Genomic DNA, 24,330 nt, shown 5'->3' on the forward strand with positions numbered 1-24,330 from the left:
ATTTTTGAGAACTGGAGAGAAATTGATTTTTACTTAATTATCATTTAATTATCATCATTTTATTTGAATACTTAATTCACATAGGGTGGTTTCTGACATTTAAATTTACGTTATACCAAGGCCATTCCTAAATACTGCTTTAGAAATGTATTTCACTGTTTGAGTTTTATATTTTTGATTTGATTTGTTGTATTTTCAGTCATTGTTGCTCAAGATTCTCATTTTGTATTCAAATATAGAAGTATGGGATTTGAACTTTGATTTCACTGTTGCAGGAAATTTCATTTCTCAATGCAAGTCCATACCTTCTCCACAACTTACTGTCTTAGAGAATAGTTTAGACCAGTGGGAGGTTGAATCATTTACCCAGAATCACACAGCCAATAGGCAGAAGAGGTGGAAGACCAGATCCTTCTGGCTTCAAGGCTAGTTCTCTATTCTGTATGCTATATTGCCTTCCTTTTCTTAATAGATACATATGTGTGGACATACATATACATGTAAAATGTAATTCACATGTGACACATGGCAATGCATAATGTGCTTTACTGGAGTCCCCATTGAAATTCATTGAAGTAGTTTTCAGTTGGCAATGTTGTTGGCCGATCCTATTAATCAATTAATGAATATACATTTATTGAACACTTTCCATGTGCTAGGCACTGGGCTAAACACTGAGGATGCAAAAAGAGACAAAAACCAGTCTCTGTTCCCAAGGAACTTACCATTTAATAGATCACTATAGGTTGACATGACAATCTGCTGATAATCTTCATATTTAGATGGACTACAAACTGCTAAGATGTCAGAAAATGAGTCCTTCCATGAGCAGAAGCAACCACAGAGACCTAATTGACATGCAGGTGAGCAGAGGCAGATCTATCAAAAACTAGTGAAATGTTAAAGGTTTGTGATCTTTCCAGCAGAACAGCACCTCTCATAGGAGACAATGATGCATCTAAAAAGTCTATAATAATGTTTTGTAAGAGAGGAAGGGAAGAATCTGGTACCAAGTAGGTATCAAGGAACAGTCGAGGAATACTTGTGGGAGGTGATGGCATTTAAATTAAACTTTAAAGAAGTCAGCCTCTGAAATGGGAGGAGAAGGTGTTGCAGGCATAGGGAATGGAAGGAACGAAGACATGGAGGTGGTGAAATGCAGAGTGTATTCAGCGCACATAAAGAGTTGTTCATTTTAGTATAGTATAAGCATGTGATGAGGAATAAAAGGCTATAATACACTAAAAGATAGGGTATTAAAAACTATGGAAGAATTTGAGAAAGGGGTTTAAGCTTGATTTAGTAAGCAACAGAGAAACACTGAAAATTTTTGAGCAAGGGAGACAAAAGAGCAGAGATCTTTGCAAAAGAAAGATGAAGGATGGATTAGAAGGGGATAAAGTAGATCTGCTAAGACTACAATCAGATGGGTGGTAATGAGAGTAATTATAAAGAGGAAGGGATAGGCATGAGAGATGTTACAAAGGTAGAATCAGTGGGGCTTGTTAAGGTGAGCTGTATGGCACAATAGAGTCATAGGTGTGAGTCAAGAGGTTTTGAGTTCAGATTCTGCCCTTGGTACTTACTAGCTACATGACCCTGGGCAAATCATTTTAGATCTCTAAGCCTCAGTTTCTTCAAATGTAAAATGAAGTGAATAATATGTAGAGCAATTCTCACATAGAGATTTAAGCGAGATAATGTATGTGAGGTATTATTGCTAATTCTATTCCCATTAATACAGTACTATAAGGTTTGCAAAGCACTTAAAGATATTATCTCATTTGATCCTCACGAGAACTCTGCAAGGTAGCAGCTATTGTTATCTGCATTTTACAGGAAACTGAGGCTCAAAAAATTTAAGAGTGGTTTTCCCAGAGTCACAGCTGGTAAATATCACAGGTAGGATTTAAACCTAGATCTTTCTGAATCCAAATCCAGCCTTCCATTCCTATATCACCAACTACTTGTTAGACATTTGTTAGACATTGTGAAGCAGAGGTTCCCATAGGAATCTCAGGCTTTACATGTTCAAAAGAGAAATAGTTATATCTTCCCCATGAAAACCAACCAACCAACCAACCAACCAAAAAAAGCAACACAACAATCCTTTTCTCAATTTCCCTGTTTTTGTTGTTTGCATTACGACTTTTTTCTAGCCAACCAGGTTTACAATCTTTTTGTAATCCTTGACTCTTTACTCTCACTCACCCTGCATCTAATCAGTTACCAAATTTCTATCAGAAATTGGAATCACTTTAGGGAGGAAAGATAATATGCCCAGTTTGGGACATAGTGAGTTTGAAATACCAGGGGAAAATTCAGGAGGGGACTCTGGATTTCAGAAGAGATGGACATCGATTTTTTAGAATCATCTAAATAGAAACTGTAGTTGAAACCAAGAAAATAAAGGAGGTTATCAGGGAAAGGATAAATAGACAGTGATAAAATGAAAATGGACAAGGAAATGACAAACCACTTTGCTGTCTTTACCAAGAAAACCCTGAATGGGATGGCAAAAAGTTAGATATGACAAAACAAACTAACAAAGAAACAAAAAATGACTGAACCATAACAAAATGAAAACTGCTGATCAAGAATAGGATAGGGATGAGCAAACTCATAGGTACAGATTGGTATGGGGAATGTCAAGACTGGTACCTTTTCTTCAACTTATAGTCTTAGAAAATTGCCTAGAACAGTGAGAGGGAAGATGACTTGCCTAGGGTCATACATCCTACGTCAGAAGTAGGTTCCTCAGGTTCTCATGGCTTTGAGGGCTGGCTCTTTATTTGCTACGCCCTGCTGCCTTTCAAATGAAAATAAAATGGTATATTTTTAGTGCTTCAGAAGAGGCACAGTAAGGCAGAGCCAAGATGGCAGAGCTCTCCCCTCAGACACCTCAAAAAACCTGTAAAAATGACTTTAAACAGAAGAGATGCCATACCTAATAGGTATCTAATAAGTGTTGGCTAAACTGGTAAATCATCTAGAAAGTAGGGAATCATTGGCATGCCAAGGTACTAAATATTCTACAGACATTGCTTTTTAAAAGTTGTCCATTATATTTTGTTTTCTTGCTCTATATTTCTCTGCACTATGATGCCTGTCCTTATATCATGATTCCTTAGATCAATGCCTTTGTTTTTACCCCAAAGAGAAAAGAAAGCAGCCTATCACTCTATTTACAAATGTCTTTCTGTGTTACTGGTTTCATCCTTTTGCAATATAGCACTCTGTTTATCCACAGCTATTTCATATCACTCAATTACATTGAAGTGATCCATCATTTTATCTTGATTTAGTCCTACAAAAGATGAATCACACTCAGGAATGTTTTTCATGAATAGACATATCAGAATGGAATACCCATAGGTTTCCAGCTACATAGGTAACAAACCAAAAGACTCCTAATTAAACTTGCTTTTCTGCCCATGTAGTGTTTATAGTTTAAGTGACTAACCAAGTAGTCCTGTTTTAGAGACAGTTTTATGAAAAATGTGACAGGCCTTTTAAGAGAACAGTTCCTTGCATTCTTTGAATATCAGGATATTTCACAAATTTGTTTGGATTTATCCCGGGGATAGGGAAATCACTTCCCGCTGTGACTGTCTTCTGGGTTGGATCAATCAATCAACAAGGCAGCATCCCTGCTTTCAAGGAGCTTACATTTTAATGGGGAAGATAACACAAAAAGGGGGGCTGAAGAGTGGAAAGGATGAAGGGATGTATGTCAGGGCATGGTGATAAAGTCAAGAGTGCTGCAGGGAGGGAATGAAGCTTGGTTTGTCATAGTCCCTCTTTAAAGTGGAGGTCCTGGGAGGATCTCAGAAATGGGAGAATGGGCTAGCATGGCAGATGAATGTTTCAAAGTGAGGATGCTCCAAGTGCTAAAGAAGGTAAAAATAATAATTAAAATATATACATATAATTATATACATAGGGTACAAAGAGAATAAATATGTTAAATATGAAGTAGTTTCAGAAGGAGGGTGTTAGCAGTTGGGGACCCCAAAGAAAGCCTTGTTTTTGGTAGAAAGTGGTGTTTGAACTGCATCTTGAAGAAAAGGAGGGATTCATCTGAGATGGAAATGAGGAGTGAGTGCATGCCAGGCACAGAGGAAGCTAGGGCGAAGGCATACAGACAGGATATGGGAGACCAATAGTGAAGAGTAGGAAGAAGGCTAGTTTAGCTGTATCCTAAAGTGCATGAGGGGAACACTGAACAATGATGTTGGAAAGATTGGCTGAGAGAAGATTGTGAAGGCTTTTGACATCTAAGCAAATGAGTTTATATATTTCACTGTATGGGGAAATGGAGTCATGAAGTTTAATAAATAGGAAAGTGGCATGTGAGATATATGCCTAAGGGAGAGGAAAAACCACAACAAAACAATAACAAAATACTTCCCTGGCAGTATACAGAGTGTCCCAAAAGTCTAAGTTCAGATTTTTCTTTATTATTTTTGGAACATCTTGTACCAAATGGACGAGAATAGAGAGAAATATGAGTCAGGGAGACTAATTAAGAGGCTTTTTATCATAATCTAAGTGAAGATTTATAGCATTCTTTCTGCCTAAGTGATTGAAACTTAATCAGAATGTGAGTAGGTCTGTGGAGACAGTTCCTAAGTAAAACAATTATTCTTGGAAATATTTGATTCCTCACAAAGTTCTATTTTTAGTTTCAATGCCACAGATTTATGGTATTTTTCATTGATTCCATCTTTATATTTTGTATATCCTATCAACTGTAGCTCAGTAGGCATGAAAGTTGAAGCTCATATTTGCTGGATAAGGAAAAGATGACACGTTATTTTGATGGTTGTTTCTAAATTTAAGTTTTATACATTATCTTTAGTTTAGGTACAAAAGGCTATTATCCTTCAAGGAATGTAATTTTCAGTAAAATTCAGGCTGCCTGTATATGCCACCCTTGTCATTAAATAGTATGGCACAGTGGACAGAACATTGACCTGGAGTCAAGAAGACTTATCTTCCTGAGTTCAAAGCTGGTCTCATACACTTACCGGCTGTGTGACCATGGGCAGGTCACTTAACTCCGTTTCCTCATCTGTAAAATGAACTGGTGAAGGAAATAACAAACCAGTCCAGTATCTCTGCCAAAAAATCCACAAATGGGTCAGATATGACTGAAAAAATGACTCAACATTCTTTTTCAGAAGTGACCAACAACTCATTTTTGCCATGTTTTCAATGCCACATAGGCTTTTTTCCTGAGGCAAACTGAAAAGAACTTTTGAATCTTTTTCATTAAGTACTTATTAAATTGTATACATAGAGTTCAAAGAGCTCTCAAAACAACCCCCTCAATTTACAAATGAGGAAATTCAGATCCAGGGAAGTGATTTTCCCAAGCCAGAATGGCTTATATGAATTCACTGGATCCTCTTTCAAGAGGAATTTATAGAGTCCAATTTAGTAGTAGGTGTGTCCACCTTGGGTTCAAAGCAAGAAGATTATACTTATATGTAATTTTGAAGAGCATACTCCAACAATTTGATTCAAGAGAACCAGCCTTGGAATCAGGAAAACCAAACTATGTCTCTGATACACAGTGGCTGTGTGGCCAAAGCGGTGATCTGAGGTTGGACTGTTGATTTTCATCAGTAGACGGTGTTTCTTCACTGAGAGTTTCATTGCTATGCCCGTTAAATCACAGGTGCAGTACAAATGAAGGATGAAGAGGGAGCATGCCAGCCTGGCATAGTGGGTAGGGAGCCAGTTCCAGAATCCAGAAGACCCAGATTCAAGTCAAGCCTTTAACATGTGCTGGCTATGTGACTCTGGGCAGGTAGTTTGATTTCTGAGGGACCCCTTTCAAGACTCCAAGATGATAAATTTCTTCATGGATAAAGGGATTTTCTTTATCCAGTGGGTTTCCATAGTAATGAAGTCACAGATCTGCCTGTTGATGATACAAGATATCAAGGAAATGAGGAATGAGGAAGTCACTCTCAAACGCAGCCAGTTTGATATTTCAGGTTTCTTAGTAGGGACTGAAGGGGATAGTTGGCAGATTCTTCCCTAGGAAAAAGCCATCCTAATGTGGAAGTATGTTTTGTATGACTGTATATGCATCATGGGTTATGTATTTCTTGCCTTCTCAATGAGTGAGGGAAGGATAGAGGAGAGATAGAATGTATGACCAAAACCAAAATTTAAATTAAGGGAAAAAAGGGAGAAGGGCATTAGGAAACTTGATAGAGTTAGCATGATAAAGAACAAAGGATGGATATATCATCATGGTCTGAACATTTTCTGTGAGACAGACACCTCATGATTCCACAGCCTATTCAAACCCATCTGATGGGGCAATAAAAATCCACTGACACTGGGCTGGACCAGATGCCATTTTCTTCCATCTGAAAATAAATTTGAGCTGGAGGCTGGTTCTGAATGGAGACTGCAGACTGGGACATATTGCTATCTGAACTAGGCATGAAGCACCCCTTTTGGAGAGATAAAAAATGAAATTAACTGAGAAGCAGTACCTCTCATGTTCCACTTCAAAAGCTAAACGTGCTGTTCAACTCAGTGAAAGTAGAGAAAGGTAGTAGAAAGAACTCTGGATTTAGGGATGGAGGAACTAAGTATAAAAACTGCATTTGACCTCAGTCAAATCATTTTTATGCCTCAGTTTCTTCACCTTGAAAATAAGTGGGTTGGACTAAATGATTCCCATGGTCCCTTTTACCTCTAAATCTAAGATTCTATGATCTCATGATCCTTCACATTTTTATTAGAAAAAAAGAGACTTTAGATGAAATATATCATCATCCTGACAAACAGTACTGGGGTTGCTGTTATTTAAAATAAAGCAGCTAGCTCCTTGATTCTCACATCCCAAGACTGTGTGTTTGTTCCTATTTGTTCCAGGTAACATTTGTGTCCTCCAAGAGGAAGTTATGTGTGTTATAGAACTGAATTGTAATAAATGTTATACGCATGTAGAAAGGTCAGGCAAGAGTTCTTAACCTGGGGTCTGAAATTTTTTTAACATATATTTCAATATCATCAGTTTCCTTTGTAATCCTACATATTTTATTTTAAGCATTTAAAAATATTATCCTGAGAAGGGCATCAAAAAGGCCCATGATACAAAGAAACCTTAAGAACTTCTAATCTAAAGGGATCACATGTTAAACCTGTGGTAACATAAATGACTGCTGAACTAATTTGTCTTTTGTAAAATGCTCTATTTTCTTGCATTGGCCATGCTTTAATAAGCTAGTTGAAGTTAATAAATTGTGATGACAATCACCTCAAATGGGAAATGTCCTATAGGATCCTTTCTGAAGAGCCTGCCAGCCACTGAAAACTATGAAAGTTACCAAAATAAAAGACTACTCCTCTTGATCTGTTTATTCTAAATATTTATCTGGCTAGAGGACATGTTGGGAGAAGAGCAGGGAGGTGTTAGGGAGAGAACAGTTATAGATTTAGTTTTACTCTTGTAGAGCTGTAAGTTTGCAGCAAATAAGATAAGAGACTTGACTGATGCTAAAAACCTCATGTGCAAAATTACTGTTTGGATTTTCATCAGTGTCAGCTCTGTGGCAGAAATCTGACATCGACGCAACTTTTGTATCAGAGCTTGTTGTCCAGTCTCAAGCCATCAGACAACGGTGTCTGAATCCAACAGGCAGTAAGTGCCTAGGAGGATAATGAAGACTAAAATTCTGGGCACATTTTCTCAAAGCAACAAAATGTCCAAGAACAATGGAATATCTTCATCTACTAAATCAATAATGGATCTTTATTTCCAGATACTCTTCATTTTTCTTTAGACGCAAGGACATATTTGTCATCCAGTAAGTCACTGTGCTTTTACTGCAGTGTTGCCAGGTGGTGTGGTATTGTTGCATTTTACATCATGTAATTATTCAGATTTTACTTATGTGTGTTCATTTTTCCAAAACAAAACAAAACAAAAAAAAATATATACATATATGGTATGATGTGCCTCTCTTTCCTAAGCTTTCCTTCTTCTTTGCATGTCAGTGCTACTTTTTTTCCTGTGGTTTTTTTTATTAGCATGTGTAATTGGCTATGCATTCATAAACTTAATATTGTATATATTGAAAGTAATTATCATGGACTCATAATTATGTAAATTTTCATCTCTAAAAATTATTGTGCTTAAGTGAAAGTGACTGTACCAATTTATTATTCTATTAGTGTGACAAATTGTGGACCTGCTTATCTAAATCACAGGTTGAAAATTAGACCTCTTTCCTCCCCTCAAAAAAACCCAAAAAACCAAAAACCTGAACTACATCAAGCAGTTTTCTGTGAATATCTGAAAAAGAAAAAAATACTAGTATCCAACCTTAACTGCTGGCTGCAGACACCTATTAAGCATATGGTCAGCTGCGAAGGCTTGTATTTCCTCAGGGTTCAGAAGCAACTCCTTGTTCTCCCTCACAAAGTTATCAATATGCTTGGGGAATGACATAGAGAAGGGTCAGAACAGGCAGAGCTTTAGCCCAGCTGCTATCCAAACGCAGCTTACATGGAATGCAACAAGCAACTGACTAAAGATGTGAAAGGAGACTCAAATCACAAATAACCTGAACTTCTGGTCCAACCCAAGTAAGTCAGTTTCTTTTCAATTCACTACCTATTGATCACCTACTTGTCAGGAAACTAGAAAGATGAAATAGGCCCTCCCCTCAATGAGCTTATATTTTACTCTCTAATGAGTGAATCTCAGAGTTTAATGGCTCACTTCAAACTCTAACCCTTGACTCTCCCAGTAGGGTTGTACTAAATCTTAGCACATCCTAGTACCAGACTTCTAAATTTATTAGCTCATTATATTCAGTCCTAAGGATAATCACAACAGAATAAGTCAATTCACTTTCAAAGATTTACAGATATTAGCATTCCAAAATTCTATTAGTACATTTTTCTTTTAAATCAACTAATAATCAAATTTCCAATTAGTATGGTTCAAATAGTTTTATGAAAATAAGTTTTCCAGTAAGAATCTGCAGTTGTCAAAGGAAAGTGGTTGACGCTATTGAGCTAGAGATTTAAGTGATTACAACACCCATAAAATATCCATTATCAACTAATATTCAGAGGTGACCTCTCTGCATTCCAGGCTAGCAAGTAGCCAAATATTATTTCACTAATTGACTCTCTCAATTGTCTTTCTTCTTCAATATAAGAGAAATTTAAAAAAAACAACAACTTCTTTCTCTTCTTGTTATAAGTGCTTCAGAGGAAAGCTCAGTGCTTTTGTAGTCTATCACTCAATACTTCTTCCTAGAATGAAAGACAGATGCCTTGACCACTTTAACCTCTCATGTTCTACAAGGATCCATATCTCTTAGCTCAATATATCTACAGTCAAAAGTTTGGGTTCTCTGGTCCTTTATAAATATCTACATATGAATCAAGAAGGGCACTGTAGCCAAGTAGATAGAGAAGCAGTGTTGGAATCAGAAGGTTTGGGTTCAAGCCATGCCTGTAACACATACCAACTGTGTAACCATATATTGTAACCAAAAGCCTCTTGACTTTTCAGTGGTCCAGGCAGGACTTGGCAATAGTAAAGGAGGCATTTGGACAGTTAAAATGTTGGACTTAGAGTCAGGAGGATCCAACTTCAAACCTTGCCTATTCCACTTAGTGGTTGTGTGACACTAGACAGATTATTTAAGTTTTTTTGAGTTTCAGTTTCCTCATCTATAAAATGAAAACATTAGACTAAATGGCCTTTGAGGTCCATTTTCCTCTCTAGACCCATAATTTTAAGATCTGCATTAGTAGATGGAGTTTTGATACTGGCTGTACCCATGCTCCTCAACAAGTCTAGAACAAAAAAAGAAATAATAATAATTTGAAGTGGGAGAGATTTTTTTTAAATTGAGAGATCTAGGATAAGATGATCATCTTAGTTTTTTCCCCTCTCTAGACTGCTCCTAGTTGACTCTAGGAAAGGAGATTCATTTCCAACCTCAATTATAGAAAAAGGAATCTAAAATTCTGCTTGCCACCCTGGTTGATGATTCAAGCTATACACACTCATTTTCTGGCTGTAACATGTCATCAATCCCATCTTCGTTAAAGTCCTAGCTGAGTACTTTTCGTGTCCACCTCTTCACCTTCATCATTATCACATCCAGTAGGTGAACCAGGGCTGTCAGCAGAGGCATCATTCTGTCCATCAACTGGTGTATCGGCTTCAGCTCCATCGTCCCTAGAGATGCTTTCATTTGTGTCCCAGGTTATAAATTGAAACTGTATGGTTCAGCAAGCAAGATGTCTGTTGGAGCTTTGGAGATAGTCATGCCAATGGGGAGGAGCACAGTGAAATGGGAGATTTTCTGCCCTTGTTGCCCTGGAAATCTGAACTCGGCCTCTTGACATCCCTGAGAATAACTTTCCTGCCTTTTGCCCTCCTCCAGGCAGGCTGGCTTTGTCTCTTCTTGCTGCTGTTTCTGGCAGTCGTTCTGCGCACCCCAGCCAACACTTTGACTGACAAGGGTCTCGGCTGTCCCTTATTTAGTGGTTCATTTTCCAAGTCTAATAAGAAGGAATACATCACCTTGCCCTTGCCATAGAAGATATTCATGGTCAAATATGCAAAACTAATCATCAAGATAAAAAGTTGAATTAAGTATAATAGCTGGATGGGACATGTTAGGTCTGCAGGAGAACATTTTTAAGGGAACTTGTAAGGAAGCCCCAAACTTCGTGGAGAGTGCAAATGGAAACAAATCAAGATAAAGAAAGAACATATTGTTCTTATTGAACATATTGATTTGGATGGCTTAGTATCCTTCTAAAAGTAGAAATACAACTTTAAGCACTAACTTAAGTAATGCAATAAGGAGACCTCAGATCTGGAATTAGAACACTCAGTTCCAAATGTGGGCTCTGCTACATACTATTGTGAAACACTGGCTATGCTTTTTTAGCTCCTAAGGCCTCAGTTTCTTTTTATGTAAAGAGAAGGTATTGAACAAGATAATTTCTATGGCCCTTTCAAACTCTAAAATCTATAATCTCGTAAAAATTAACTGGTATCTTGGTAGAGTGGCAAATCCATTTTCTGGGGTTTTTTGTTTTTGCAAAAATTGGGAGGAAATATATCAATAGCTTTGTTTTCATATCACCACAATAGTTTTTTTTTAATGTAAATCTAGTATTTAATTTAACTCCACAAAGGCAGCAAAGTTAGTAGTTTTGTTGGATTATTTTTTTTGCCTTCTTAAAGTAACATAATTGGTTAAAAACACATTTTCCCTTTTTCTTTTCTCCCTCTGTATCATTGGTAATGCTGGATTAAGCTTCCTGTCTGTGCATTATCTGTGGCTTTCTATTTGGGCTAAATTTTAATTCCCTGTAGATTTCAACTGACTGACCTTGAGAGTAAGCTGAGTCTATATGACAATATGGTCTTCAATCACCACTGCCAACATAAATAAATGGTTTCTTTCTGGATCTATCAGGAGTAATCTGAGTGGAATTTAGGTTTTTGATAGACTTAAAAAAAAACCGAGACATGAAATAATACCCTCTCTCAAAAAAAAGGGGGCAGGGACAGTGTCCTGCAATTTAAGCAGCTCAGAATTTGATAGTTTAAAGTGCTACCTCCATATTGAAAAATGTTGAAATCACATCACTGTAGGCAAATTTCCCTCACTATTAATTAGTAGTTTGATTATTTTCAAACCGTGAGTACCATTTTCCTGAATGAATCAATGAAACAAGACTATTGTCATAAGATATTATTTTTTCACTTTCCCCACATGAACCCTTTATTAGATGCCTACTGTGTACACTGCAGTCTGAGAGGCAGTTTAAAAAAAAAGTCCTTCACTCAGTGAAGAGATAAAAATATCTGTCCTTGCAAAATAGCACTGTTAATCTCTATGTAAATTGATCTCAGTTGCAGGTTATTATGCCTGTCTAACCAGACAATTGTCCCTATAAGAAACATAATCATCTCATCAATGCTTAATCATCGCGTGTGTCCTCAGGTAACTTTCCCAACTCCAGAAACCGTTTCCCATTTCTTCTGAACTCCAACATATATTATCCAAAGCAGACTGCTTATTCATCAAACACATCAATTTTTCAAACCACCGAGAAGTATAACGACTTCAGAACACAGCTGACTGCAAAAACTAATCCCATTTAATGCGGGCTTGAAAACTGAGCTAATTATCTGAGTAATTTGAACCAAAATCTTACTTTCATTTGAATATGCAGACAACTGATGCAAATAACATCTCTTTGAGTTGAATTAGGCTAGATAATTGTATCATTTCTGAAATTTGCTTATGGACATGAAATAAATGTGGAAAATAAAGAACAGTGTTTGAAGCAGTCAGGTACAGTGGGAAAGTCTCTGGCTCTGGTATCAGAGGAGTTGAGTTCAAATTCCATGTCTTATGATGCATGTCTCTGTAACCTTGCGCAAGTCATCTGACACCTTTGGACCTCAGTTTTCCTGTTCTATGTATCTGAGAGGATTGCACAAGGTGGACTCTGAAGTACTTTTCAGCCCAACTTATATGATTCTAAGAAATTAAATGAACAGAGTTTAAAATAAATTATTTACTCCTTTATCTGAATTGACAAATTAGGTAAACACACAAAAAGGGAAAGAAATATTAAAAGTGATTTAATTAAAGATGATGAAATGGGGAGGTATATTACTTTTCCTTTTTTGATAATTGATACCTACATAGCCAAAAAGAGGTAAGAGTTGGCTTGTTATTGTTGCTATTCAGTCACTTTTTAGTTGTGTTTCATGACCCTATAATTAGCAAAGACACTGGAGTAGTGTCCCATTTCCTTCTCCAGTTCATTTTACAGATGAGGAAATTGAGGAAAACAGGGTTAACTGACATGCCCAGGGTCATGAAGCTAGTGTCTGAGGCCAGATTTGAACTCTTGAAGATGAATCTTTCTAACTCCAGCTCTGACATTCTATCCCCTATACCACCTAGCTGCCCCCAGAATTGGAGAGGGTCACAATTATTATTACTTAGAAATCTTAAGTTTCTATTTTTGTTTTAAATCTCCAACTGCATAGATAGTGATTGGATTTAATTTTACTTTTCATTGAACCATATGTTACTATTGTTGACATGGAATTGTCAATAATAGTCACTCTTGCATGGGTCCATCAGCAATTAGAATTTGAACTTTCTCCATTGATACAGATTCTAACCCCTCAGTGCTTCATTACTAAGGGTGATTTTTATTTATGTCACTTCTAAAATCTTCCTTAAAGGATACATATAATGTACAGGAAGCCTACTTTCAGTTCTTTTCATGTATCATGTGTAGACTCTTGGGCCCTAAAAATACAAGATTTAAGCTGAAAGAGACCTTAGATATTACCTAAACTTTCATTTCACAGATACAGAAACTGAGGCAAAAGTGACTTTCCCATGGTCGTATGTCATTAAGGACACAGAAGGAGATCGAAAGCTGTTTTCTTAAAATTTTTAATGTTTTATAGATCTCTTTCCCCTCCTCTCAAAATCATTATTTAGCAGTCACCCTTCTTATGATGAACGTATTATACTTAACTTGATTTATTCTCAAATAGTCACAATCCAATGCTTGAAGATTTTCCATCATGGTGAATCTACCTCTATATTATGACAAGTCTTCAGAATCATATTTTATTAGAAAACTTTATTGGAATTAATCACTCAAATAACATGGCTCCAACTATGAATTTGGGGCTTTCTATGAATTTTTGCTGCTTGTTGACTTTCCAGTGTGAACTTCTCCATTCAATTTTTATGCCACATCTTGCTTTCTTGTTTTTTGCTAGTCTACTAAGAATGATTATTGTGAAATTGAGACACAATGTTAGAAATTTTGTTTGGGATTTCAGGCAGAAAACTAGCAATGGGGATCAAGCACTTGATGACTGAGGACCACTCTTTCTGCAGCATGCCCAAGTCCTGTTAATGTAACCAGGAAGTTTACAATCCAATTGAATGCAGTATAGTCTGCCATTTTGGCATAAGATCGAGGTTAAGAAATTTATAAACAAGAAAAGATTTCATCCATGAACAGCTAAATTTTTATACATTTTTTTTTGTTTTTTAATGCTTGAGAGCAATTATATTCATAGGCTTCTGAACTATATAAGATAAATTAGCAGAATTTAAATGAAGTCATACACTTAACCCTCTGAATTTACCGATGAAGAAAATCAGAGATTTTAAGTGACTGATCCAAGGTCACACAAAGATACTGAATGTCAGATCTAGGATTAAAGCCTAGTATCCTAACTCCAGTTGCAGCACTTTTTCTTCTATATCACATTACTTATAACATTATAGGGCTTCTCAAAATAAAACAACATAGCAGAAATTATTATTGCTATAAAATAATGCTTATATGTGTATGGTGTCCATAACAATTATGTATACATATCTATTTATATATATTTATGCATGTATGTATATATGTATATATATAATCTCATCCAATACTTATTTTTTAAAAAGCATGTGAAAATGTTAAGGCAGATATTCATAATTTATAAAGAGAATGTGTGGCAAAGAGGATATAAAGTTAGTTTTCATTTGATATTTGCGGTAACAGAGAGTCAATGGAGATTATTGAACAAAAGAATGACATAGTTGGATCTATGCTCTGGCATTATCACTTTGCCAACTGTGTTAAAATGAATTGGAGATGGAAGGGATGAGATAGGGAGGAAAAAAAGGAAGTGGTAACATGGTAACAGATTTTATATTTGAAAATTATCAGCGAAATATGTAGAATTCTTTGTAAAATTTCACAGAGTCAAATATCTTTGGATCACCTTCATTAATTCATCCATTCAATATTGTTCCCAGAGGGTAGAAGTAGGAGCAGTATTTAAGAATACAAAGAGGTGGATTTCAGGTAAATGTAAGGAAAACTTCCCCTTTGAAATTATCTTTAATTGACTCTATATTTATCATGTATGTGTCTATTTGTTGCAAGTTTTCCCTCCCCACCATAACATAACCATCTTGAGGATAGAGACAGTTTTTGTCTTTTTTTGTATTCCAAACACTTGGCACAATGTCTACCAGGGAGTATATACTTAATAAATGCTTGTTGCTTCATTCACAGCAGTTAGGGATGTCTAAAAATCAAATGAGTTGCTTCGAGAGATAGTGAATTATCTACCACAGGTCACCTTCAGAGTTCTTGAAAGCTATGCTAGTGTAGCAGAATATCCAGTAGGGCATATCAAGCTGAAAATTTTTGACCCAAGTACCAGGGAAAGTCTTTGGCTTGCCTATATGCTAGCCTTTATTCTGAATGACTAGTTGGACCACCTCCTTTATGGTCATCCTTCATGACAGATATAAAAGATACACATTTGTAGTTGTGTCTAGGAAGAAATATGTTATCCCAAATGGCATAAATGAACTCTTTTGATTGTAATGGAACGAATGATAAGGATCAGAAATAAAGTATAATTAAAGAATATTCAAGTGGCATTAAGTAACATACAACTTTGGTGGTAAAAACATAACACATTAGAATAGATGATATGTGATAGAAACAAATATGAGATAAATGGGCACAGTTCATTGAATCTTGCCAGATATTACAAATAGAAAAAGATAAATTCACATGGAGGATACTGTGAATTTTTTAATAGATTTATTTTCAGTTTTCAACATTCACTTCCACAAAATTTTGAATTTCAAATTTTCTCCCCATGGCTCCTCTTCCCCCACCCCAGAAAAGCATTGCCCTTACTCTGATTACTCTTTCCTATAATCTATACTCCCTTCTATCACCTCCTCCCCCCATCTCCTTCATTTCTATTTTCCTGTAGGGCAAGATAGATTTCTATACCCCATTGCTTCTATATCTTATTTCCATTTTGCATGTAAACACAATTTTTAACATTAATTTTTTAAAGCTTTGAGTTTTGCATTTTTTTCCTTCCCCCTTTCCCACTCACCCTCCTTGAGAAGGTAAGTAATTCTATGTAGGTTATACATGTGTAGTCATGCAAAACACTTCCATAGCAGTCATGTTGTGAAAGACTAATTATATTTCCCTCTATCCTGTCCTGCCCTCCATTTATTCTATTCTCTCCTCTGATCTGTCCCTCTACAAACAGGTTTACTTCTGATTACCCCTTTCCCCAATCTTCTGTCTCTTCTATTATCCCCCTCCTCCTATCCCCTGACTTCCTGCAGGGTAAGATAGATTTCCATACCCAATTAAGTGTATATGTTATTCCCTCTTGAAGCCAAATCTGATGAAAGTAAGGCTCACTTATTCCCTCTCACCTTGCCTCTCTTCCTCTACATTGTAAAAGCTCTTTCTTGCCTCTTTTATGTGAGATGATTTACTATATTCTACCCCTCCCTTTCTTTTTCCCCCAGTACATTCCTCTCCATACAATTTTATTATTTAGATATCATCTCTTTGTATTCAGCTCACCCTGTGCCCTCTGTCTTTCTCTCTCTCTCTCTCTCTCTCTCTCTCTCTCTCTCTCTCTCTCTCTCTATATATATATATATATATATATATATATATATATATACATATATACACATGCACATACATACACATATATGCATACACACATGTATACACATATATCCATACATACATGTATGTACATATGCATAAATGTATATGTATACACATACACATATTCCTTCCAACTATCCTAATACTGAAACAGGTTTCATGAGTTACAAATATCATCTTTCCATGTAGGAATGTAAACATTTCAACTTTAATAAATCCCTTTTGGTTTTCTTTCCTGTTTATCTTTTCATGCTTCTCTTGCTTCTTATATTTGAAAGTCAAATTTTCTATTCAGGTCTGGTCTTATCATCAAGAATGCTTGGAAGTCCTCTATTTCATTGAGATTCCATTTTCCCCTCAAGTATTATTCTCACTTTTGCTAGATAGGTGATTCATAGTTTTAATCCTACCTCCTCTGACCTCTGGAATACCATATTCCAAGCCCTCTGATCCCTTAGTGTAGAAGCTGCTAAATTTTGCGCTATCCTGATTGTGTTTCCATGGAACCTGAGTTGTTTCCTTCTGACTGCTTGTAATACTTTTTTTGTTGACCGGGGAACTCTGGAATTTGGCTGCAATATTCCTAGAAGTTTTCCTTTTGGGATTTCTTTCAGGAGGTGATCAGTGGATTATTTCTATTTCTATTTTACCCTCTAGTTCTAGAATATCAGAGCAGTTTTCCTTGATAATTTCTTGAAAGATGATGTCCGGGCTTTTTTTAATCTGATTTTCAGGCAGTCCAATAATTTTAAATTTTATTCTCATGGATCCATTTTCCAAGTTAGTTGTTTGTCCAATGAGATACTTCATATTGTCTTCTATTTTTTCATTCTTTTGATTTTGTTTTATAATTTCTTGATTTCTCATAAAGTCATTAGCTTCCATTTGCTTTTTTCTAATTTTTAAAGAATTATTTTCTTTGGTGAGCTTTTGGACCTCTTTTTTGATTTGGCTCTTTCTGATTTTTAAGGCATTCTTCCCTTCATTGGCTTTTTGGACCTCTTTTGTCATTTGGGTTAGTCTAATTTTAAAAGTATTATTTTCTTCAGCATTTTGGGTTGGTCTCTTTTAGCAAGTTGTTGACTTAATTTTCATGATTTTCTTGTATCACTCTCATTTCTCTTCCCAATTTTTTCTCTATTTCTCTTACTTGAATTTCAAAATCCTTTTTGAGCTCTTCCATGGCCTGAGACCAATTCATATTTTTCTTGGAGACTTTGGATGCAGGAGTTTTGACTTAGTTGTTTTCTTCTGGTTGCATACCTTGATCTTCCTTATCACTGGTGATGTAAGAAAATATCTTTTCACTGAGAAAGTAAGAATGTACAGTCTGTTTTATTCTCCCTTGTTTGCTCATCCTCCCAGACAATCACTTGACCCTTGAACTCCTTGTTAAGTGGAGGGCTCCAGAAGCAGGCACAGCTTTGGCAGTGATGCTGCTGCCCAGGGGCCAGGGCCAGGGTGGGGCCAGGGCTGGACCAGGACCATCCTCCCTTCTCAGTCAAGTGAGAGACCTTTCCCACTGAGTTTTGAAGTTGTCTTTGGAGTTTGTGGGTTGAAAAGTATGGAAACTGCCACAGCCACCTCAGATTCAGTCCCATAAGGCCTGCTCCAGCTCTGTCTATGCTGACATGGCCTACACCAAACTGTACTATCTCCTCAACTCATGTGATAGACCATTCCTGTCAACTTTTCAGATTGTCTTCAGCTGGGAATTTGCTTCAATCTGTCATTTAGTGGTTTCTACTACTCTAGAATTTATTTAGAGTCATTTTTACAGGTTTTTTGAGTTGTTTGGGGGAAGATCTCAAGCAGGTCCCTGTTTCTACTTTGTTATCTTGGCTCTGCCCCTCCCCTCCAATTAAAATTCATAATGTGAATTTTAAAGGAAGTTTTTGCTTGGCTGTAGGTCAATAGTCCTGAAATTTCATGTTCTTAATTTGGCCACAAGTCCTGCCAAAGAACAACCTCTAGAATTCATTTGGTTTAGTCTTCATGCTAAATCCCCACCTACTTTTATCATTCAGACTGTCAATAACAGTATTGATTTTAAGAAGTTTTCATCTTTTAGGTTAATATTATAGACTGGACCAAAATTATTATGTCATTTTGCATAGGCTTCTTAAAGTTCACCAAAAAGCTGGAGTGATCAATGAGTGCCAATGCCTTCCAGCTATTGTATCAAGCCTTCAGCCTCTGATTATATTCTATTCCACTACAAATTCTAGTCTTTCATTTTGCCCTCTGAGGTTAGCTTCTTTACATCTTCCAAGTTCACAGATTATTTGGGTAAACATTAGGAAGTGTAACTTTTAAAAACTGGCAAATATTGAATAGTTGTTTTACTAATATCAGCAAAGTCTTAAAAGTGATTAAATAGTTAAGGAATATGGTCATCAGTCCATCAACATTTGTGTAACACAGGAAGGATTCTGTTCAGTGTATTTTCTCTACAGTGTCTTTAAAGAATTTATCAAAGAGAAAGAGAAAAGAGTAAAGATGCCCACTTAAAGTTCCTTTGAAAGTTCTTAGTAACAAGAACAAAAAGATCCAGCTATGACAGCTTAAGGTATTATCACATCTCTTCAGAAAAAAAAAGAAAATCTGCTTTTGTGAGTGGATTTAAGTACTTCACCATGCTTTGCCTCTCCTCTGTTTTTCTTCCACCTTCCATATGTGAACTTTTCCATAGCTAGTGTTTCAAAGATACTAGGTTGTGATGAGTGTAAACCCTCCCAACAAAAATGAATTTATTGTAATTTTGGTATGGAATATTCTTCCTATTAATTGCTTTGAAAATTTTCATGAAAAAATCCAGCCCTCCCTGCTTCAGTTGAGTGCAAAGTCTGTTCTTTCTCATCTGTTACTTTTTCTTGTTCTTCCATCTTCAAGAGGTTCTTACAGATTCCCTCTGAATTGAATTTACTAACAAAGATTTTGTTTGCTGAAAAGTTTGTTTGATTTACTTTAGCTTCCCCAAACATGTTTTATCCGCCTTTCTATTTCAAAGAAATCTATCTTTAAACCTTTTCATTTTAACCTGTCATCCATATGTCTCCTTTCTTCCTCATTCTTTTATGCCATGTTTGACAATCTGTTTTTTATTTTGTTTAAGCATCTCAAAACTAATCTCCTCTTGAATTAAAGGAAACTTGCCTCAATTAAAAATTGTCAAGGTTCAATAAAAAATCTATAGATGCTCAAAATGAAAAATATGAAGAAAGTTATTTTTATTTATTTTTAATATTCATTTAAACAAGTTCTTGAATTCTAAATTGTCCCCCTTCCTCCTGTCCTACCCTCACCCTTTAAGAAGGCAAGTGATATGATATCAATTTTACATGTGAAATCATAAAAACATGCTTCCATATTAACCCTGTTGAAAAAAGCCAAACGAAACAAGAAAAAGCAAGAAAAATAATGAAAACAAAAGTATGCTTCATTCTGTACTCAGAGTTCATTTCTCTTTCCCTCTGGAAGTAGAGAGCATTTTTCATAATGGGTTTTTTGCAATTATCTTGGTTCATTATATTGATCAGAGTGCTAAGTCTCTCACAGTGGATCATCATTAAAATATTGTTATTGTGTACAGTGTTCTGGTTCTGTTCACTTCCCATCAGTTCACAGAAGTCTTCCCAGGCTTTTCTGAAACCAGCCTTCTTGTTTCTTATAGCACAATAGAAACAGTTATGTGTTAATTGATTTTATTTCATTAGACTTTGGTTGTCTTTGCAGTGTTCAACACATTATGCATGATTAAATGTGTTAATGAGTAAAACATTGATGTATATGGTGTAAGTTCATATTTTATTTTACAGTTGGTTATAATTTTAACTTTTTCAAGTATGAGTCTAACTTCTTTGACAAACATAATTTGGTGAGTTACCTCTCTCTCTTTCTGTGTGTGTGTGTGTGTGTGTGTGTGTGTGAATTTGTTGAACCAGTGTATTAAATCTGACGTAGAAATCAAATAAGATTTAGGCATCTGAAAGAAATTTTCTTGGAGACATTTTAATAAAGACTTAACAACCTCAGAGAGTAACTAAGAAATGAGAGAAAACTGAATAAACATATTGAAAGAGAATTAAGAAGAGGAATCACATTAGAGAATTTAAGACATAATACTATACATTTTCATTAGCTATCAACATTTGGGATGCTTTATGTGTTTCCAGCTTGCATCTAGGACTCTGTCAAGATGCACCATATTATCTAATGTACAATACATTTAACACAATCTCTGTTGCAGGTTACTTAGTTATAGAAAATCCATCAAGTAAGTTGATTCAAGTTTTTTTTTTTTAATGTTGACTGTAGATTAACTGGCTTGATGAATCTTGATGTGTGGTTCCTCTTTGTATGTTTATTACCAAAAAACCTCCAAGCTGGGTATAAATCATAAAAGCATGACTAATTGCATGGTAACTGGAGAAATGCTTTCTCTCTCTCTGGGGTGAAGTCTGCATGTCTGTGTTTTAGCTTGGGAAGTAATACAGGGCTATTTAAACTCCTTGGGGTTTAAAATCCATGTCATTATAAGAATGAGGTCACTGCAATATTTTATATCTTCTAAAACCTTGTAATGTACAAAATGTTTTCTGAGTGACAAAGAGGTATTATGTACTTTAGAATGCAATGATAACTTTATGCACTTTCTCTGACTTAGAAAACTTGGATTGGAATGAATATTAAATTGTTAATCCCAAATCGCTTGCAAACTCTCATTGACATTTGTTTTATACCATGAAACCTAAGAAATTGGATCATCATTAAAGGAAAATGAAAGGATCTTTATTGGTAAAGACAATCAAATGGCATTTAAAAGTCCATATTGCTTGAGATCTTTAGAAAAATCTTACTTTTTGAATGTCTGTTTTCTTGAACTTTCGAACAGCATATGCAGTTCCATGCCTAAAGGAAAGAAGCTAACATTTTTCTATGTCCTTTTTTTCTCATACTTTGAGGCCAATAAGCAAAAAAGCCTTCCTGCAACACGTCGAAGAGCTCTGCACAAACAACAACCTAAAGTTTGAAGAAGAATTTTCGGTATGTTACCAGCAGTTGTCACAACATTGCGAGACCTCCAGTCGTTTCGTGTGTCACATTTCATGTCCATTTTAAACAGGCAAGGCCATGAAGTACTCTGGCCTTGATAATCAATACCCAATTACCAGGTTGATTGTTTAGATAGTAACGTTACACGGATTTGGTCAGTGCAGTCTTTAATGCAACCTGATCAGAACTATTCACCTAGTGTGTCGGGAAAAAATTATCTTCTTTGGACCTCCCTCCCCTGGAAGGAGAAACTCCATTCTCTTTTCAGTCCTTCTCTTAATGGAGCAAGGCTATATTTTTCAGTAATATGGTCATCATCTTTGTATAGTATAGGTAGAGAGCTCAAAATTCTGAATTCAATTTTACATTTAATCCTTGGATTGAGATGACTATTTAACTTAGAAAGCCTGTTTTATATTAACCTTTGTAGTTTGTAAGAACAGTAGAGGTACACCAGAAAACACAGTTTGACACAATGTTTTTTTAGAAATGTGTGAAGGCAGAATAAATTGAATTAATTCAAATTTGTACTGAGAAAGAATTGGTTTCCAACATTTTTGTCAAACTAACAAGTTTATAGCTATGTCCTGCTTTGTGCAAATGATGAATCCATGAGCCCTGTGGAGTGGTCATATTATTCAAATTTGTGCTGCATATTTCCATTGCCCTGGAACAAATTGCCATGTTTTACATAATTATAACTCAAACTAGTGTAAATTCAAGTTTATATATTTTATTTATGGGCCTACAAAAAATTGGGTGGGGGGAAGAAAAAAAGGAAAACAGTTTGATAGAAAAACTAATTTTTTTAAGTTCACATAGAACTTTCATTCAACAAACTCTGTTAAGCAATTTTTGTAAACACATTTAAAGCTTGTGTATATTTTTCATTCTCCTTTCACTGCTTTGAAAATGAGATTGTATTCAAATATATTTAGGTGTCTGATCGGTTGGTTATTTGGCATTTTAAGTTACCTTTTCTAACATGCACAATCATTTTATATCACCCAAATAATTTTCCAATCCATTCTTCCAAAACTTCATTTTTGATTTATCAGTTGTTTGAACTTATGAAAATACGAACCAAACAAAGTACTTATATAGACTAGATTATAATATTTCAGTATGTCAGGGAATAATAACAAAAATGTGAGAAGATTAATGGTGTTTCCTACAGGTTTTTGGTTATGCTAGTTAAGTAATATTGGTCTGGACTTAATAAAACCAATGGTACCATAAAATTCTTCTGAGCAGTAATGGAGGGAAGATTTTTTTTTTTAAAAGAGCAGAAGTATAATTTCACGAGAACAGGAGCGATTATAATTAAATTATGCATGACTGAATAGATGAAAAAATTACCTAGCCATAAAATTTTACATTTTGTGTTTCATATTGGGAAAGTTTCTAGCTTTACTTTATTTTAAAGGACTATGGTTTCAAAATCACTATTTGGGGTATGTCATTGATATGATGCAATTAAAAGTTTATCCCAAATTTTTAGCAAGTATTTACTTTCCAAGCACTGACTTTGTAGTATAAACAAATGTAACATTGACCCACTCATTTTTATAACTGAGGCCGTAGTTTAATATGTTGCAAAATTTGTGGCACACAAAATTGCATCATACCTTCTGTTATCTTAATGCATATTCACATTGCTTCCCTTATTAAATTAGTATACTGAAATACATGAAAGTAGCTAAAATGATAATATGAACAACCAAAATTTCTTGGTATAATAAAGTATTTCTAAAATAATTTTATTCATTATGTATGATGTGATGATGCCATATCATATTAAGCAGCTGAAATTACTTACACAGGTCGGGAACCAATTTGTACATATCAAAGTTCTATCAAATGACCCCCTATATTTGAATTCAGATTATTTTAAGTTATAATGAGGCAAAATATGGCAACTTGTTCCAGCGCGACGGAAATATGCAGTGCAAATTTGAATTATTTGTCCACTCTACAGGACTTGAGGATTCATTATTTGCACCAATCAAGAAATTGTCATAAACCTGTTATTTTGACAAAAATGTTGGAAACCAATACCTTCTCAATATAAATTTGAATTAATCTAATTTGTTCTAAATTCATAAATTTGTCACTCATCTATCTAGAAGTGTAAGGCTTCTTTCTGGCTTCCTTAACAAAAAGGAAAGGAATGGTTAAAAGTCTTGGCGTATGAACATTAAACTCATCTTAGATACTAATTTGATTTAATTGGACTTAATCGGCCTGATAAGCTGTGTGTTCAGAATTCAGGTCTACTTTCCACTTAAAAGAACAATTCAGTAAGACAGGCAATTGACAAGCAGCTACTAAATTCTTACTATGTGCCAGTCTCTCTATCTTTGTTCTTCAATTTCTTCATCTAAAAGATGAACATAATGATATTTGATGTCTTGTTGCCTAGGTCATTGTGAGAGTCATATACTTTAGCATTTTAATCAATTTGTGATTTCATGGACATTACTTGCATCACTACGCTTGCACATCTCGAGTCCTTATACACTTTTTCATCCATATTTCTTAGTCTCTCCATAAATTCAACTCAGAGCAATCATTCAACTAACTTTTATTTATTTCTCATTACAAAATTTTATTTTATTTTCAGTTCTGCATTCTTTTCCTGCCTTCTTCTCCTACCCCTCCCATTCAGAAGGCAAGAAAAATAAAGACATTGCAAACGTATAGTTATGCAAAACA

General features: G+C 35.4%; 1 protein-coding gene across 4 annotated transcripts in view; it reads left to right on the forward strand.

The window, feature by feature from the left end:
* Positions 1-24,330, forward strand: part of PTPRQ (protein tyrosine phosphatase receptor type Q) — a 315,483-nt gene that overhangs the window by 258,239 nt on the left and 32,914 nt on the right. For 2 of the 4 annotated variants that reach the window (XM_072655471.1, XM_072655474.1), the window contains 2 exons: positions 20,810-20,836; positions 21,525-21,606. In XM_072655471.1, coding sequence (XP_072511572.1) covers positions 20,810-20,836; positions 21,525-21,606 — 109 coding nt within the window. Of the gene's footprint in view, positions 1-782; positions 16,508-20,809; positions 20,837-21,524; positions 21,607-24,330 lie in introns of those variants that run through there. The other 2 variants (XM_072655472.1, XM_072655473.1) reach the window with 2 other exon arrangements.

This window comes from Notamacropus eugenii, chromosome 3 (assembly GCF_028372415.1).
Source record: "Notamacropus eugenii isolate mMacEug1 chromosome 3, mMacEug1.pri_v2, whole genome shotgun sequence".
Classification (NCBI taxonomy): Eukaryota; Metazoa; Chordata; class Mammalia; order Diprotodontia; family Macropodidae; genus Notamacropus; species Notamacropus eugenii.